Source organism: Suncus etruscus, chromosome 2, assembly GCF_024139225.1.
Source record: "Suncus etruscus isolate mSunEtr1 chromosome 2, mSunEtr1.pri.cur, whole genome shotgun sequence".
NCBI lineage: Eukaryota > Metazoa > Chordata > Mammalia > Eulipotyphla > Soricidae > Suncus > Suncus etruscus.
The window spans coordinates 131,307,469-131,323,818 of record NC_064849.1 but is presented as its reverse complement, the minus strand read 5'-3'; the positions used below and the strand labels follow the sequence as shown (position 1 = coordinate 131,323,818).

The 16,350-nt window shown below is 46.3% G+C and overlaps 1 protein-coding gene across 1 annotated transcript; it reads left to right on the top strand.

Annotated features, from left to right (window-relative positions):
* The first annotated feature begins 3,749 nt into the window (after positions 1–3,749).
* On the top strand, positions 3,750–15,084 carry ENC1 (ectodermal-neural cortex 1). The gene is made up of 3 exons (XM_049768779.1): positions 3,750–3,865; positions 7,505–9,311; positions 14,268–15,084. The coding sequence occupies exon 2, from the start codon at positions 7,515–7,517 to the stop codon at positions 9,282–9,284; it is 1,770 nt and encodes a 589-aa protein (XP_049624736.1). The 5' UTR covers positions 3,750–3,865; positions 7,505–7,514; the 3' UTR covers positions 9,285–9,311; positions 14,268–15,084.
* Positions 15,085–16,350: the final 1,266 nt, after the last annotated feature.

Sequence of the window (16,350 nt, the reverse complement as noted above, 5' to 3'; positions counted from 1 at the left end):
CAGGTCTATTTAAGTTTGGATCATTAAAGTTTAGGTCTCTTGACTCTATTGTTGTTGACTTTGGCTTGGATATTTAGTTTTGTCCTTTTTTCCCCCTGCACCAATGCACCTGAGACCGCTTGGCCCCTGGCCCCCATCCTTTTTTTCCCTTTCCTTCTTAATTTTATAGAAAAATGCAGACATATGAGGTAAAAAAAAAAAAAAAAGTAATCGGTGTCCCAAGGGTCTATGAAAAAGGCAGGAACCCATATATAAAAGATAAAGAAAAAAGAAGAACAAAGAAACAAAAAAGGGGGTGACAGTTTTTGCATAGGTGCAGAAAAGTTGGAGAAATAGAAATTGAATAGAAATTGGTCTAAACAAAGGGAGACCCTACCCATGAAGCATCCTGCCATAAGACTAACTACAGGTTCCAGGCATACTAAATTGTCTAACCCCAAAGTCTTTCTTCATGGTCCCAATAAAAGTTCTCCTCAATCATGGTTGTTGCAGTTAGGTCTCTGTCATTAGAGATCTTAATTTTTGCACAGATCCTACGTAGACATAAGAATTCAGGGTGTCATGGAGCATCTTGTGGTTTCATCTCACCATTAGGTGGCGATGCTGGGAAACCTACTCTGTAAGCAAGTTGCTGTGTTTCCAAGTCAGAGTGTCGCATAAACCCACTCTGGAGCAAGTTCATGCCAAGGCAGCATTAGGCCCTTCCCTGGTAAAAGTTCAATTTCTGGTACTGGTGCAGAAAACCGTACTGGCTCCAAAGATGGGATCCAAGGTACAGAGGTAAATGGCCAATGTCTAATCTTCTGAAGCCTAATTCAGGTCACTGTGACAAATGTTCAGAGTGAAAGGTTTCCCCTGCAATATAAAAGTTATGAGTTCCCATTAATATTAGGTAAAAAAAAAAACTTTCTATAGTCAAATTTTCCTATTTTAATGTGCCTATACAAAAAGGAACAATGTCACATGATACTACTGGTGAATTATGAGGATAAAAATAACAAGCTAAACAATCCCTACAACTTGGTTCTAACATGAACTCAGAACCCAAGAGAAATTTATCTACCAGAACATCCTACTAAATAAATCCAAAAAGGGGGTGGAGAGTACATCTACATAAGGAAATACACAGTAAGAATTATACCTATTGGGCCAGAGCTATAGCACAGCTGTAAGGCATTTGCCTTGCACAGGGCCAACACTGGATGGACCCTGATTCGAATCCCGGCATCCCCTATGGTTCCTTGAGAATAAAAAAGAAATATGACTATTAAGGAAATACATCAAAAGAAATATACAAAGGAAATATACATATCTCCTTTAAGTCTTTTGAAATTTTTTTTGGGGGGGGGGGTAAAATTCTAGCACAGCGTCAGCCTGAGAAATGGTCTTGAGTCTGGAAAAACGGCTCCCAGCAGCCACATTTCGGGAAATGTCCTGGAGCAAGGGGCTTCTCAAAAACCAAATGTGGTAGTGAAGGGAGGTGGGGAAAAAGGGGGCCAATGAGAGAAAATCAGCAGAAGGGCAGTGGCAGCTTCTTCCAGGGTTGGGGCCAGGCGGGCTGGGAAGCTGTCTTTTTGCTTTGGGAGCTGGTTGGCAACTGATTGAGTGTGTGTGGGACAATAATATTTTTAAAAGGTACAACTATGTACAATACGTTATAGTAATACAACAGCCTTCAGCACCCATTCACAGTGCATTTGGTCTGAGCTGATTTCACACACACCCCGCGGGAAGGCAGACAAGGGGCGTCCTTGAGGGTCCTGGAATCTCTGATGTGATCCCCGTCTACCGCTTGGTGAAAGAAACAGTCTGCAGTTCAGACCTTGCACCCTAATTTAAAATACGAAACAGATCTGTGAATGACTGAAGAGTTAATGCTAACAAAGAACTTGAGAGGGCACTGTTTTTCTTTGTTTGCGAGGAGAGAGCGGCCCGACGATACCCATAGGGACCGAGGGGGGAAAAACAGTGGGATCAGACTCAGGAACCGGCAAAGTCTGAGCCGCCACAGGGAGCGCCAGACCCTTCCCAGTGTAATATTGAAAAGAAAGTGGAACATAGGGGCGAGGGCATTGGAGAAAACCCCGCCGTGCATGCCCCGCTATGGCCAGATGGCTGCGTGGCTTCGATCTGGTGGACCCCATTCCCATCCCAGTTTCTTAACCTGTGGGCCAGGTTCTCGAAAGTTCATGCATAAGCAAACAGGCCTTCTTGGATACCCTTTCCCCAGGGCAAAGAGAAAAACCCCAAAGCAAGAGACAATAGTGGGCTCTTCATGGACACCTCCCACCTCCCCAGAGCAAGAGACAAACGTGGGTTTCGAAAAGGGGACCGGGATTATTTATTTCCCCGATAGCTTTTCTTTCCCTTGGCACGCGGCTTTTTTCAAACATGTGTGTGCTGTGGCATTTTCTTTGCTGACCCCCAAAGGAACACAACCGAGCTTAGGATAAGGCCGGCCGCGCCCAGCGATAGAAGCTATTATCCCCCCCACGGAAGGGAAGAGAAGAGAAGAGAAGGCGGCGTGGCGTGGCCGCCTCTAGGTGCGGTTCGCTTTGAATGCAGCGACCGGGGCGATTGGCTGCGAAACACGTGGTGCGCCAACCGGGGTGGGGGCAGCGCCCCCTTTTGCAGCGGGCGGCGGCGGCGGCGGCGGCGCGGGGCAGAGTCCGCTCGCCTGGGCCACACCTGCCGGGAGCTGCTGCAGGCAGGGTGGGAAGAAGAGAACACCGGGGCTACTCCTGCCAATCAAGTCTATCCCCCCACTCCCTTGCAATCCCCCAGCAGTCCCCCCAATCACGACTTATTCCAAACTGCACTGTGCCCCGAGAATCCCCCGCGCACGACTCCTCTCCCTTGCGCTTTCCAGGAGGGCTACCCTCGCGCCGGCTGGGCATGCCCGGGCCAGGCTGTCTGTCGCCTTGCACCGGCTTTGGAGCATCTCAGCGCCTAACTCGGACTCTAGAGCCCCGTAGAGAGGGTCCTGGGTTCCGTGGCACATACAGGAACCCGGTGGGGCCGCTCGGACCCCGAAATACTAGTCCTTTTCGCACTCCCCCCAAACTGCAGCTGCCAGAAGCGGAGATTTCCAGTCCCGGCGTCCGCTTTTGTCTGCCTGTCTGTCGGTCTGTCTCAGTCTCTCTCCCCTCCTCTCGCAGTCCCCTCCCCCGCTTCCTCTCCCAACCAACTCCCCCAAAGTCGAGCTTCCCCACATTTCTTCTTATCCTCCTCCAAGTCCCCCCCTTCCTTTCCCCATCCCCGGGCAGCATTCACGCACCGCCCCCCACCTCCCGCCTCCAGTGTCTGTCTCCGCAGACGCGCCCTCCCCGGCCGGGCCCTCCCTCCCTCTCTTCCCTTCCCTTCCCCTCCCCTGCCCGCCCCTTATAGCCCGGCGGCGCTCGGCTGCCAGGCGCACACTGCACGGGCAGCCCGAGAGGAGGCGGCACGGCACGGCTGGCTCGGCTCGGCTCGGCTCGGCTGTGCGCGGCGGTGGCGCTGCGGAGACCCAGTGCAGACGCCAGGCGTCGGCCGGCGCGCACGGCGCATTCGAGCTCCCTCCCCCGGGTGCCCAGCGCACACTGCCCGCCTCCTTCTTGCGGCGCCTGCGGCCGGCCGCGGGCTCCCTCTGGTCTCCCGAGAACGTTCCACGGATCCCGGGGCTTTGGGGGCGACATCCCAGCGCCCGGCGAGCGTTTCCCGGGGCGCGATCTCCACCCGGGCCGGCACCCCATGCGCTCTCCTTTCTCCCGGGCAGTGGCCGCCGCTCTCGGGTGCTGAGACGTCCCCCGGGTCGCCTTCCCTCTCGGCGACCGAGCCTAGAAGCCGGCAACAGCCTGTGCGTGGAGGCCCCTGGCCGCTGCTGTAAGTTTTCTTTCTCCCCACCAACCCGGGGACCTGTTGCGGCCGCCGCGGGTGGCCTGGGTTGCTCCAGACTGCGGGGGGTGTGCTCGCCGCGGTGTGCTGGCTTCTGGAAGCCGGGAGCTCCGGCACCCGTGGGGGAGAGAGGGGTTTTGCGTGGTTGGTGTTGATGGTGGTGGTGGGAGCCTTTCTTGGGGCGGAGACTTGGGGTGGCTGCCGTTGTCCTCCTGGATAGCCAAGTCAGGGCGGCCCGCGCTTTGCTTTGCTGGAGGGGGCGCGGGAGCTCGATCAGGGCGCTTCCCCCCTTGGAAGTTGATGTCTCGCCGCCTCCAGGGCGGAGAGCACGGGGAAGTTTGCCCACGCTGCGCCCCACTCGGTCCAGGGGAGAAGGGGGAACCCTGCGCGCAGGCCCTCTCTCCCTCATTTCCCCTCCATTGATGGCACATTTCATTCCGGCAGTGAGACGTCTGAAAGGAATGAATGAAAACCGGTTTGCTAAAAAAAAAAAATCAATGTCTCCTGCAAGTATTTAGTTTCCACATTATTCGTGTCGAGGGAGAGGGGAGTATGGGTGGGCGGGGTGGAGATGAACCATTTGAACTTGTTCCGCATGTAGTTTGGTGTGGTTCATTCACACAGAGAGATATATGGTCAGTGTGTTAAGTGGTAAGAATGTTATAGAGGGCGGTATGTTGTTAACAAGATCTTCATAAGGTGCCATAGTTATCAATAAAACCAAGTGCTCTAGAAAATCTGCCGGGTTCTCTGCTGATCCATAAACGTCAGCTACACACCATAGAGAAACGTGCTGGGAAGCTCAATGGTGCTGCCCGTGCAGCAGCAGCCAGGAAGCTGAAGTTACTAGAAGTAACTAGAAGCTCTTTTGATGTTCTGGCAGCCCTTTCTCCTTTGTCTTTGTAGAGGTAGGTTAAGTATATGTGCGCCTATTTTTTGCCTCCCCCCCCCCTTTTGCACGACTATACAACTTTGGCATGCAAATATTATTACGTTGCAGTCTCTAGAAATGCCAGATTATTGTCTTTTTGTAAAGGTGTGCTAAGTGAGTGACTGAATAAATGGTTTCTGCTGGCATTTTGATGCTTGCATAATTTTAAACCAGGAGGCAGGTTGTATCCCCTGAGTCTTTAAGTTTACCTTTCCCTTTAATCAAATGTTACTGCGAGAATGTTGGGTTTGTATGTTTCGTTGTGCTGTGCCATCTGGATGGTATCCAAGGACCAACCTGGGGACTGCAGGAGATGAAACACAGGATGCAGAGAGATGCAGATCCTGTATCCTAAGGTCTTCCAAACTCGGTGTGCTTTTTAAGTGGAAGCTTGTGTGAACGTTGTTTTTACCACACACAGAATCTGATGCTCAGGGAATTGTCTTTGGAGCCTTGTGTGACTCCAGCGCTGTTAAGTGCTGGCACTTTGGGCATGTGCACCTAGTGTGAGGAGCTGTCTTCCTCCCTCAGCCGAAGCTGCTATTGCTCATAGCCTGAGAGGAAGTAGCTTTCGAGGTTGTTTTGGAAGCATTCTCTTAAAAAAAAAAAAAAAAAGGTGACTGCTTGTTTAGAATTCTTGAAAGCTCCTGTCTTAAGTGTAGAGATATGTGTATACCCTATCTCTTAAGGGCTGGGTTTAAAATCTTGCTGAAAATACTTGAGACTGGATGAACCATTCAGCTGACAGGGTGGAGCATCAGGGCCCTGGTGCATCCCTGGTGCATCCCTGATGAACGCACTTTAGGAAGCCTGCTACCTTCTTGATGGGTTGTGTCTTGTTTTCTTGAAAGCTCCTTGGATATTGGTTAAAATGCACTGTACCGTAGATGCTTAGCTTGAGGAGGAGGTAAGGGAGGGCTTCTCACCATTTGTCATCTTCCAGGTCACTGCAGAGTCAAGTAACCAAGTGCAGAGCCCTAGAACTTTATTGCCCTAAAACTTTCTTCCACTAAGTGGTGTTTACTCATAACAAAAGTCCCATTCCAAAAATAAAGGAAAATAAGTTGCATCATCTCATGGTATGAGTCCTCCCTGACAAGGGCAAGTCAAGCAACCTGCTTTGTTGCTTTCTCTGCTGAGCGAGGTCGGGACCATACAGTGTAGTTTAGTGCAGGTCAATATCCAGCTTATGAATTTCTGGTCAATAGCTTGTTTACTCTAGCAAATAATTCCTGGGCTGTAAATTGAACAGTATCGTAAGGGTTTCAGAAAACAGAGGTAGTGTTTTCAACTGTGCTCTAGGAACTGGCTGTCCTGGGCTGGAGACAGATACTGTAACCACATGGTTTATCCACTGTGATAAACAGCTTCCTCAGGAGCCCTTTGACAGGCATGTTTTTGAAGCTTTGTTTCTTCTAAGTAACTAAAGAGGATGGAATAAAGGGGAGGAAAGCATGTGATTCAATGTTTTGAACCTTTTTATCTTTTTTTTTTTTATGCCCAGGAGAGCATTGATTCTGTTACAATTTAGCTTAGCTACTGGGAATAGCACTTCAGCCAGCAAATCTAGGGTAGCCTCAGACAATGGCTGGCAAGATCCGCACATGTGCCGAGCTAATACTTCTATGGATGTGTGTTGTTTGTGTATTTTTGCATTCATATATAGCAGTATTGGCATTTGGAATTACCTAAATGCTATTGCCATTGTTTGCAGGTCTGTAAGAATGGTCTTAGTTTGACTCAAAAGAGAAGGGGTGCAGAGACAGCCTTTGTTCTTGGCAACCATTTTTCCAAGAATTACTATCAAGCAGAAAGAATGGAAAATAGTTCTTAGGAGAGGATACTCAAAATTAGTGTTTCATGTGCCCAAATCCTTTCTTGGGGGTGGGGTTCAAGTATTACCCCTGGCTCTGTGCTCAGGGATCACTCAGCAGTGCTCAGGGGACTTGTAGGTTGCCAAAAATTAAACCTGAGTTGGCTGCATATAAGGAAAATATCTTAACCTTATTCAAACTGCCCTCAGATCCTCATTTTGGAAGCTTCCAGAGCAAGTAAGATGGGTAGTGAGTGCCTGAATGGATTTTGTGTTTTCACCAAGCCTGCTGATTAGGGCTCTGTAGAGTTGTTTGGTTAGAAATTGTTCGCAACATTTATACAAAGGTCACATCATTACAGAAGGAAGTTGGCTTAAGTCTGTGGTTTAGATGTTCCATTTCCCATTTACTCTGTATGCACAGAGACGGGCTCTTACCAAAGGAATTCTTAATGGAATTAATTAGTAGGTGTTTGTTTTACGCATGGCTTTATGTTGCATAGGATATTAAAACCATGCCCTTCCTGGCGTTACGAGAACTGGAGGCCTGGCATTTTAAGTGGCCAGCAGTGAATCAGACAGACCAGGAACTGAGTGCTGTGAGAACAAGACCTTCCTCGTCTTGGCCTTCTATGACTTACATTCTCGAGGACGTCCATCTTTGGAGAGTTGGCAATCAGGTTTCCCAAGAGGAACCTGAACCTGAGCTTATGTATAGTTCCTATAGCTCAGCATATCACAAGTGTCATATTCCATCCAGGTTGTTGTCTCTGGCTTTGTATAGGAATGGCCATCCTTTTCTCAGAACAGTAGGCAGCCAGGCCACCTTTCTCTCTCATCCTCATTTTGCATAGAATGTAATTGCTTTTGTTCTCTTGTTTTAGGAGTGGAAACAAAATGTCAGTCAGCATGCATGAGAACCGCAAGTCTAGGGCCAGCAGTGGCTCCATTAACATCTATCTGTTTCACAAGTCCTCCTACGCTGACAGCGTCCTCACACACTTGAACCTTCTTCGCCAGCAGCGCCTCTTCACTGATGTCCTTCTCCATGCTGGAAACAGGACCTTCCCTTGTCACCGGGCCGTGCTAGCTGCATGCAGCCGCTACTTTGAAGCCATGTTCAGTGGTGGCCTGAAAGAGAGCCAAGACAGTGAAGTCAACTTTGACAACACCATTCACCCAGAAGTTTTAGAGCTACTGCTGGACTATGCATACTCATCTCGGGTCATCATCAATGAAGAGAATGCAGAATCCCTTCTAGAGGCGGGAGACATGCTGGAGTTTCAGGACATCCGGGATGCCTGTGCAGAATTCCTGGAAAAGAACCTGCATCCCACCAACTGCCTGGGCATGTTGCTGCTGTCAGATGCACACCAGTGCACCAAGCTCTATGAACTGTCCTGGAGAATGTGTCTCAGTAACTTCCAGACCATCCGGAAGAATGAAGATTTCCTCCAGCTGCCCCAGGACATGGTAGTACAGCTCTTGTCCAGTGAAGAGCTGGAAACAGAAGATGAAAGACTTGTCTATGAGTCTGCAATTAACTGGATCAGCTATGACCTGAAGAAGCGCTACTGCTACCTCCCCGAGTTGCTGCAGACGGTGAGGCTGGCACTCTTGCCGGCCATTTACCTCATGGAGAATGTGGCCATGGAGGAGCTCATCACCAAACAAAGGAAGAGCAAGGAGATCGTGGAAGAGGCCATCAGGTGCAAACTGAAAATCCTGCAGAACGACGGGGTGGTCACCAGTCTTTGCGCTCGGCCTCGGAAGACAGGCCATGCCCTTTTCCTCTTGGGAGGACAGACTTTTATGTGTGACAAGCTGTATCTGGTAGACCAGAAGGCCAAAGAGATCATTCCCAAGGCTGACATCCCCAGCCCGAGGAAAGAGTTCAGTGCATGTGCGATTGGCTGCAAAGTATACATTACAGGGGGGCGGGGATCTGAAAATGGGGTTTCAAAAGATGTTTGGGTCTATGACACACTGCATGAGGAGTGGTCCAAGGCTGCGCCCATGCTAGTGGCCAGGTTTGGCCATGGCTCTGCTGAACTGAAGCATTGCCTGTATGTGGTCGGGGGGCACACGGCAGCAACTGGTTGCCTCCCAGCTTCTCCCTCAGTCTCTCTTAAGCAGGTAGAACATTATGACCCTGCCACCAACAAATGGACCATGGTGGCCCCCCTCCGAGAAGGCGTTAGCAACGCTGCAGTAGTGAGTGCCAAACTCAAGTTGTTTGCTTTCGGAGGTACCAGTGTCAGTCATGACAAGCTCCCCAAGGTTCAGTGTTATGATCAGTGTGACAACAGGTGGACAGTCCCAGCCACCTGTCCCCAGCCCTGGCGTTACACCGCAGCAGCTGTGCTGGGTAACCAGATTTTTATTATGGGTGGAGATACTGAGTTCTCTGCCTGCTCTGCTTATAAATTTAACAGTGAGACTTATCAGTGGACCAAAGTGGGAGACGTGACAGCAAAACGCATGAGCTGCCACGCTGTGGCCTCTGGAAACAAACTCTATGTGGTTGGAGGATACTTCGGCATTCAGCGGTGCAAAACTCTTGACTGCTATGATCCAACATTAGATGTGTGGAACAGTATAACCACAGTCCCATACTCGCTGATTCCCACCGCCTTTGTCAGCACTTGGAAGCATCTGCCGTCTTAAATGCGACCTAAAGAGAGTGAGCGTGAGGTAAGAGATGGGTTTAGCTGTCCATTGAAGTATGCAGGTAGTTAAACTGGCTGTGTAAGTGTGTATGTGAAGTGGCTGCTTGATCCAAACCCATCTCACAGAAATACTCTAAAAACTATAAGAAGGAAAGGCCTAGTATCCCCAGAGCTTGAGCATTGTTGACCCCTGTGGCAATCCTCTCTATAACATGAGCCCTTAACTTTCTTGCCCTCTACTAAGCCTCAGAATTTCCTTGAAAGCTTTCCCAGAAAGATCCTTCTCAGACCTGGCTTCATTTAGTTGGGTGGCACCTAGGCAGCATTTTGGGAAGGCTTTTTGGTTATTCGAAGTATACAGCCAGATTGAGAACTCTTGGCCTATGTTCATGATGGTCACTGAGGTCTCCTCGAGGTCAAGAGCTGCTTTCTTTCTCCCACGTGGATCATCTTTTATTTATTTCTCAGACAGCTTTGCAAAGTACTAGTAGTAGAGTATTTTCCTAGATGAAGAAAACCACCTCATATAGAGTTGAAGTACATTTTCCAGGGGCTAGAGATAAGGTTTAAGGTCCTCAAGCAGGGGTCTCAAACTCGCAGCCCGCAGGCCGTTTGTGGCCCTGCCCTAGAGGAATCTTTTTGTTTTGTTTTGTTTTAGTTGTTTGGGTCACACCCTCAATGTTCAAAGCTTACTACTGACTTTGCACTCAAGGATCACCCCGACTTTACCTCCTGGGGCCCCCAGGTAAATTGAGTTTGAGACCCCTGTCCTAGAGCAAGTAACTGTCTAGCATAGATAAGACCCCAAATCCTAGACCTGCCGTGTGTATGGCCCCTATTTAAACCCAAAGTACATTGCCCTAAGTCATACAGGTTGGTGACTGGTCAGGTTAGTGAAGAATTATACCCAGGTAGTCTGGATCCAGTGTTAAGCACTTGAGCATCATGATGCACATAGTAAACTGGAGCTGCTGCTTTTTTCTTTTTTGGTTTTTCGGGCCACACCCGTTTGATGCTCAGGGGTTACTCCTGGCTAAGCACTCAGAAATTGCCCCTGGCTTGGGGGGACCATATGGGACACCAGGGGATTGAACCACGGTCCTTCCTTGGCTAGCTTGCAAGGCAGACACCTTACCTCTAGGGCCACCTCGCCGGCCCCTGAGCTGCTTCTTATATCACCAAGAGACGGATGGTTGATATACAAAGACAGCTTTTGATGATATACAAAGACAGCCTGGAATAAAATAGGGTTGAAAAATGAAAGGCTTTTATTTCTGCTTGATTCTCTAAATAGTATTTTTATTAGCTTATTAAATGTTTCCCCTCAAGAATAGCCCCCTTTAGGGCATTTATTAACTTTCGAGGGAAATCTAGGTCAGTCTTATAAAAAGTTGCACCTGCATTGTATAAAAGGGTCTGATGTGCATCTACCCCAGTCTCAGCTGCCCATACTGCAGGCAGCCTTTCAGAGTTAATCAGTCAGGCTGACCCTATTGTCGGGGCTAACAAAAGTTGTGTTTCTGTGTCATATATCTGAGTACATAATGATTGTCTTGTGTGCTTAAGAGTATATAATACTCTTGGCTCCAATAATTAATAGGTCTACACAGTTCAGCATTCGTGAGGCTAATGGCTGCTTTGCTGCTGTTAAGCATTCTCAGGATTGACCTCAGGAATCACTTAAGCATTTCTAAGTGGATCCCAGAGCACATGGAACGTGTTGATTTGTTTTGGTGATTCATGGTCTTATTACTAATAATAAGAGGAGAAATAAAAACTGCTCTGGAGAAACTACAGTAAGACAAACTCATTACTTGGAAATTTTTGGCTCTGTTTTCCCTGGTATGTTATGCACCTTTCTTTGAAGGGGAATTTCAAAGAGAAGAGGGGAAATCTAAGGATCATTGCAAGCCAAGCAAAGAGGAATTTTGGACTCATTTTCTTTCTTCCTCTCATAGTTCATTTTGAAACACCAAAATTGGCTTTTCTTTGATCCTCCCCTCACCCCATGTTCTTCAGTTATCTCCTCCAACCAATTACAGTTAGTAGAATTCTTAGTAATGTAATGTTTCTTTGGAATGAGACACCTTCAAAAGGGCAGGAACAGTCAGAAATCTCCTGAGGAGCAACTGGGCTAACAGCGTCTCACACCAAACTGGTTTTTGCAGCCTTGCTGGCATCTCAGTAATCCTGAATAAACAAATGCTCTGGAAGTGGTTATTTCATTTGCGATATGAATGCATGACTCAACCCTAGAGCAGGTTTAAAGAACTTCCTAGGCAAAAGCATCAATTATGAGCCCACTAGATTGAGCGTTAGTCCAGAACAGACAATACTTGCATAGAAAGCCTTAAATATTGTCACTATGACTGATGGTGATTTTACACTTCCCCTCCTCACCAAAAAACTAGTAAATGGTAGTTGACGAATTTGATTAGCTTACTTGGAACAAGATAAACGAATTTGATTAGCTTACTTGGAACAAGATAAACGAATTTGATTAGCTTACTTGGAACAAGGTAAGAAAATTGTGGGAGAAAGGGGGACCACAGGTGGGTTCTGGTGCTAATATTAAAACCATGGAATCTGGACCTTTCTGGTCTTCAAAATGTACCTCTTCTATCAAGTAAGAAATTATAATTATGCTTCCCTTAAGAGCTGTCTCTATTCAAACTTGGGTAAATGGGAAGAAGGGCAGAAGGTAAAGGTAAAACATATATATATATATATATATATATATATATATATATATATATATATATATATATATATATATATATATATATATATATAGGGCCTGCCATCTCCTAAGTGCTCAATGTTCTTTTCTATTTTCAGTGTAGATCTTAGCTGTGAAATGAGTTTTTTATGTGGTGGGGAAAAAAGAGATTTCTTAGGCTACTATTTGCTTGTCATCTTTATACTTCATTTTTGGTGCCTCTTTTCTCAGCCCAGAGTATGTTGGCAAACACTTGAATTCACCCTATCCCAGGGTATTTGAACCTAATTACACATTTGCAGTCCCTGGGAAATGGAGCAAATCAAGTGCGAGACTGTATGTGAAAAAACATCCTCTCTTGGCCTCTGGTGCTGCCAGCCAGAGTCAAGCATGTAAGGACAGAACTTGACAGGGCTGAGTTTGCCTATTTAAAGAGCAGAATGAATGGGGCTGATCAAAGCCAGTCTTGCCGTTTCCGGCAGGGAGAAGGTTGGTTTAAATTTCTAAAGTTTACTGCACACAGGATAGTGTGAAAACCTTTATACTAGATTGAGTGACTTAGGGGCTCTGGGGAGGATCATCAGCCCTAAACTGCCTAAACATCTTTGTGACAGCTCTTCTCTCCAAAAGTGCTAACTGAATTAATACACTGTTAATGCAAAGTTCCCCAAGGTCTTAAAGCTCATCTACCTAGGAGATTTTAACTGACTACTGATGTTCTGAAAGTGGAGGGGGGAGGGACACATGACCAAAAGGACATTACTTTTGATAGCTTTCCATTTTCATGGTGCTCTTGGTACAACCTGATAGCATTTGGACTTTGATCTTAGTAGGTATTAGTGGATTGTTTCCCCTCCCCACCTACTACTTTCTCTCTTTCCCTCCCCTCCTTTCCCTCTCCTTATCTCTTTTTGGCAAATTTTCCCCTACCCATTCTCACGTCTTAAGGAGTATGCAGCATCTTGAAATTTCATATTGCTACATGACCTGATCTGTTGTTGTTCTCTTGATCTAATATTAATGTATATGTTACAGGGAGGTGGGTCTAGGGAATGACAGTGTAGTCAAAGGAATGCCTTGAAAGCTTGAATCACTGGGAGGAAAATGCCAAAAGAAACAGCTAATGAAATGAATCAGTCTTCTGAAGACGCAAAAAAAAAAAAATAAAATAAAAGTGAGAAGAATTCAGTGCAAGTAATGAAAGGCCCCTTCTGAGTTCCCTTTGTCTATACTTAGAATTATAGCAATCAGCATGCAGAGATCTCACAAATGGCTGGCACTGTGCCCTGGGAGGGGTTAGTGTATGGGTGGATAGAACCTTTTCCCAATTTTCCTCTGAAATCAGGTGTGACCCACTGGACTGAGTGAGTTGTGTGGGTGAATATTAGCTCTGCATGGAATATGCAGACTTAGGTGCACGGGTACTTTTGATCGTATCTTCATACCTTATGTCAGTTGATTCTGTACAATAGTAACTCAGCGTATCATAGTATTGGTGCCTCCGAAGTGTGGACGGATGCAATTTAAGAAAACTCCAGCCTTGGGGCTGTTGAGACTGGGTACGTTGTCATGCGAAAGGAAGCGAGACTGATTTCTTCCATAATGAATAGCAGAGGTGCATTTAAATTAGAGGATTAATATGTCTGCCTTCTATATGGCGAATAAATTTAATTTGGAATCCGTTATGGTAAGCGATCTAAGGAGGGTATTCGTAAGATTCTTTTGACCCTCTGGTGAGGGTTTTGCAGTTGTTCTGTTTAACCGTGGAGAGGAACTGTGACTGCTGGAAGCAGAAGGTGGTGATTTGTAAGACCACATCTAGGCTTACACATGAACCTATATATACCTGGGAAAGAATTTAATCCTTCTGTGAATGCCGTTCTTCATTTGGGGCACAGGATGCATCCATAGATGTGTGTGTGTGTGTGTGTGTGTGTGTGTGTGTGTGTTTGTACTCAAAACATTGATGCCAACTGTTTGTAAATTACACAGCCCCATATGCACGTGTGTGTATATTTAACACATTGACACTGGCTATTAATTAAAACCACACCCAAGTGTGAGCCACTGGTGGTACATGCTAGCATCAATGAAGGCAATCCATCAACTTATCTCTTCACAGTTCCTACTCAAAATGTGATTAAAAGCAATATTAACTAGCACTATCTTGAGATTTGTTTTCTGTTTGCTTTTCTTAAAAGTCACCAAAGCTGCTAACCAATCACTCCTCTTCCTGTTTCTTTTTTTTTTTTTTTTCCTTAGTTCGTGTCATCATTCGCTGAGGCACAATGAGATTTCTATTATGAAGAGGTCAAACATAATGATGAGAAAGAAGCAAGAGGAAATGAAGTTGCTCCAAGACTCCATACAATCCACTGCACCTTGTAAATGATCCAACTGGACATGAAGGAAGGGGATGGGGGAGGGGTGGGACTTTCAGTGCAAGTTGCACATGGTTTAAATATGAATGAGTGAACCTGTGATCTAGTCCTTGTCTTGTAATTGTGGATTAATGTCAGCGTTAATCAGCCCCTCAAAGGGAGAGAAAAGCGGGACCTTTTCCCTGGCTGTACCATATTCAACATTTGATTTCCATGGGCTCCGCCATTTATGTGTAAAATTTGAAATGGTTGTCAGCTCCCTTTGAGGGGCAAGCTTGAAGCCTCCACACCAGCTGCTGTTGGAGATTGAAAGCCCAACTGTGGGCCAGGAGGGGAAGCTGGCTGGGCTGGCCCAGAGGGAGGACTTGGGGGTCTCTCAGCTAATCTGGGAGGGGTTGTTGTGCGTGATCCCCGGGAAGATTTCGGAACAATGAGGAATTTGTTGGTAGCCGTTCAGTAGATACTCTTTTCTATTTATATTTGCCTTTAAACTTTCCCTTGGCTGTTAAGAAATGTGTTGTAGATTTAGATATTTATTGTTTGATGCCTGCATGCTGAAACAATGCTTACCGTTGTCTTCACGTGTATGGATCTGTGTGAATGGTTGTATGTTTTGCACATTTTGTGACTGTTGAGATGTCCTATACTGCACAAAATGAAAATTTCAAATTACAATTGGCATATAACTAGAGGGTGGTTTGGGTGGGTAGGGAGGTAGCATTTTTAAATATGAATATCGGGAAGGGTTATATACCAGAAACAATAAATTACATCCTGGAACTAGAGAAAGCAAGGAGGTCACTTTTCTTGGGCTCACCAACTTTTATTGGGATTTTAAGGTCTGGCTGATGGGGCAAATGGGGGGCTTCTTTCTGCTCTTCTCCTTCCCCACCAATTTACTTAATTCAGTCTCAGCTACTGATATTAGAAAAGGACCAAATCCCTTTGCAATGATCCCCCACTCCCCAACCCCCTTGGGTATCATCCTGAAATCCTGGAAAGTGCCATGGAATAGTTTTGTATATAAGGCACAGGGAAAGATTTTCCAAAGCTTATTTATTTACCTATTTATTACCCTCTGAGAATGCTTTGCCGGAACCACAGCTGATGGGAACAACAAAGATCCCAGATGTAAACTATTTACATTCATTCACTGGATTTGCTTGATTCCATCCACCCTTGTTATTCTTTAGTCATGCTGGAAGTTTTTTGAGGAGGTCTCCAAGACAGTATTCACAGTTGCACCATGTATACTTTAGTGCTGACCCTTAGGGAAGTTTAAAAACAACTCTTTGATAAGTGAAAAACTGGATACATTTGGCCCGGAAACAAAAGCATATGAGCAGTGGCCCCTGCTGAGAGACTTTCTGGGATCCTTTGGATTTGTGAATACATTCTTTGCTTGTTGAGTAGTTACGTGCTGTGATAGGTGTTAGTGCTAGACTCCAATAGGTGCTTCCGCAGGGCATCTGAGGAGACCAACGTTTGCAACTCGCACTACTTTTGTCGATGTTTCTCACATTACTGTATTTTAGAAAATAGGGGTTAAGACTGCTAACAGCCTTTACCTTGTGTGTTTGCAACTAATGACAGATAAATCCTTAACATTTCTCTCCACTTGAATACTTTAAACTAATTGTACATGTTTATCCATGCCACATGAGTAGATGGGACCAAAATTAATGGCCCGTCAGAATAAAAGGCTGGCTGTACTTTCCAGCGGTCAGTCTCTGCTTCCTTGAGTGTGTTCTAAGCAATGCAAATACCTAATTGTCTCTGGGATTCATAGCTAAGTCCCTGTCATTTATATTGTAGTAGCAGCCACAGCTCTTTAGTTTCTGATGCAAATCTGCCGAGATGTGTGTCTTCTGAAAGCTGGTTGAAATTTCTGCAGCTGTTTTAAACTTGTGGTCTGCCCTTGAAATCCTCTATTAATTTGCTCTGTGTGAGCCAGAGGGAGCTGT

Coding starts and splice junctions, on each gene's coding strand:
- ENC1 (XM_049768779.1), top strand. CDS start 7,515: ATGTCAGTCAGCATGCATGAGAACCGCAAGTCTAGGGCCAGCAGTGGC.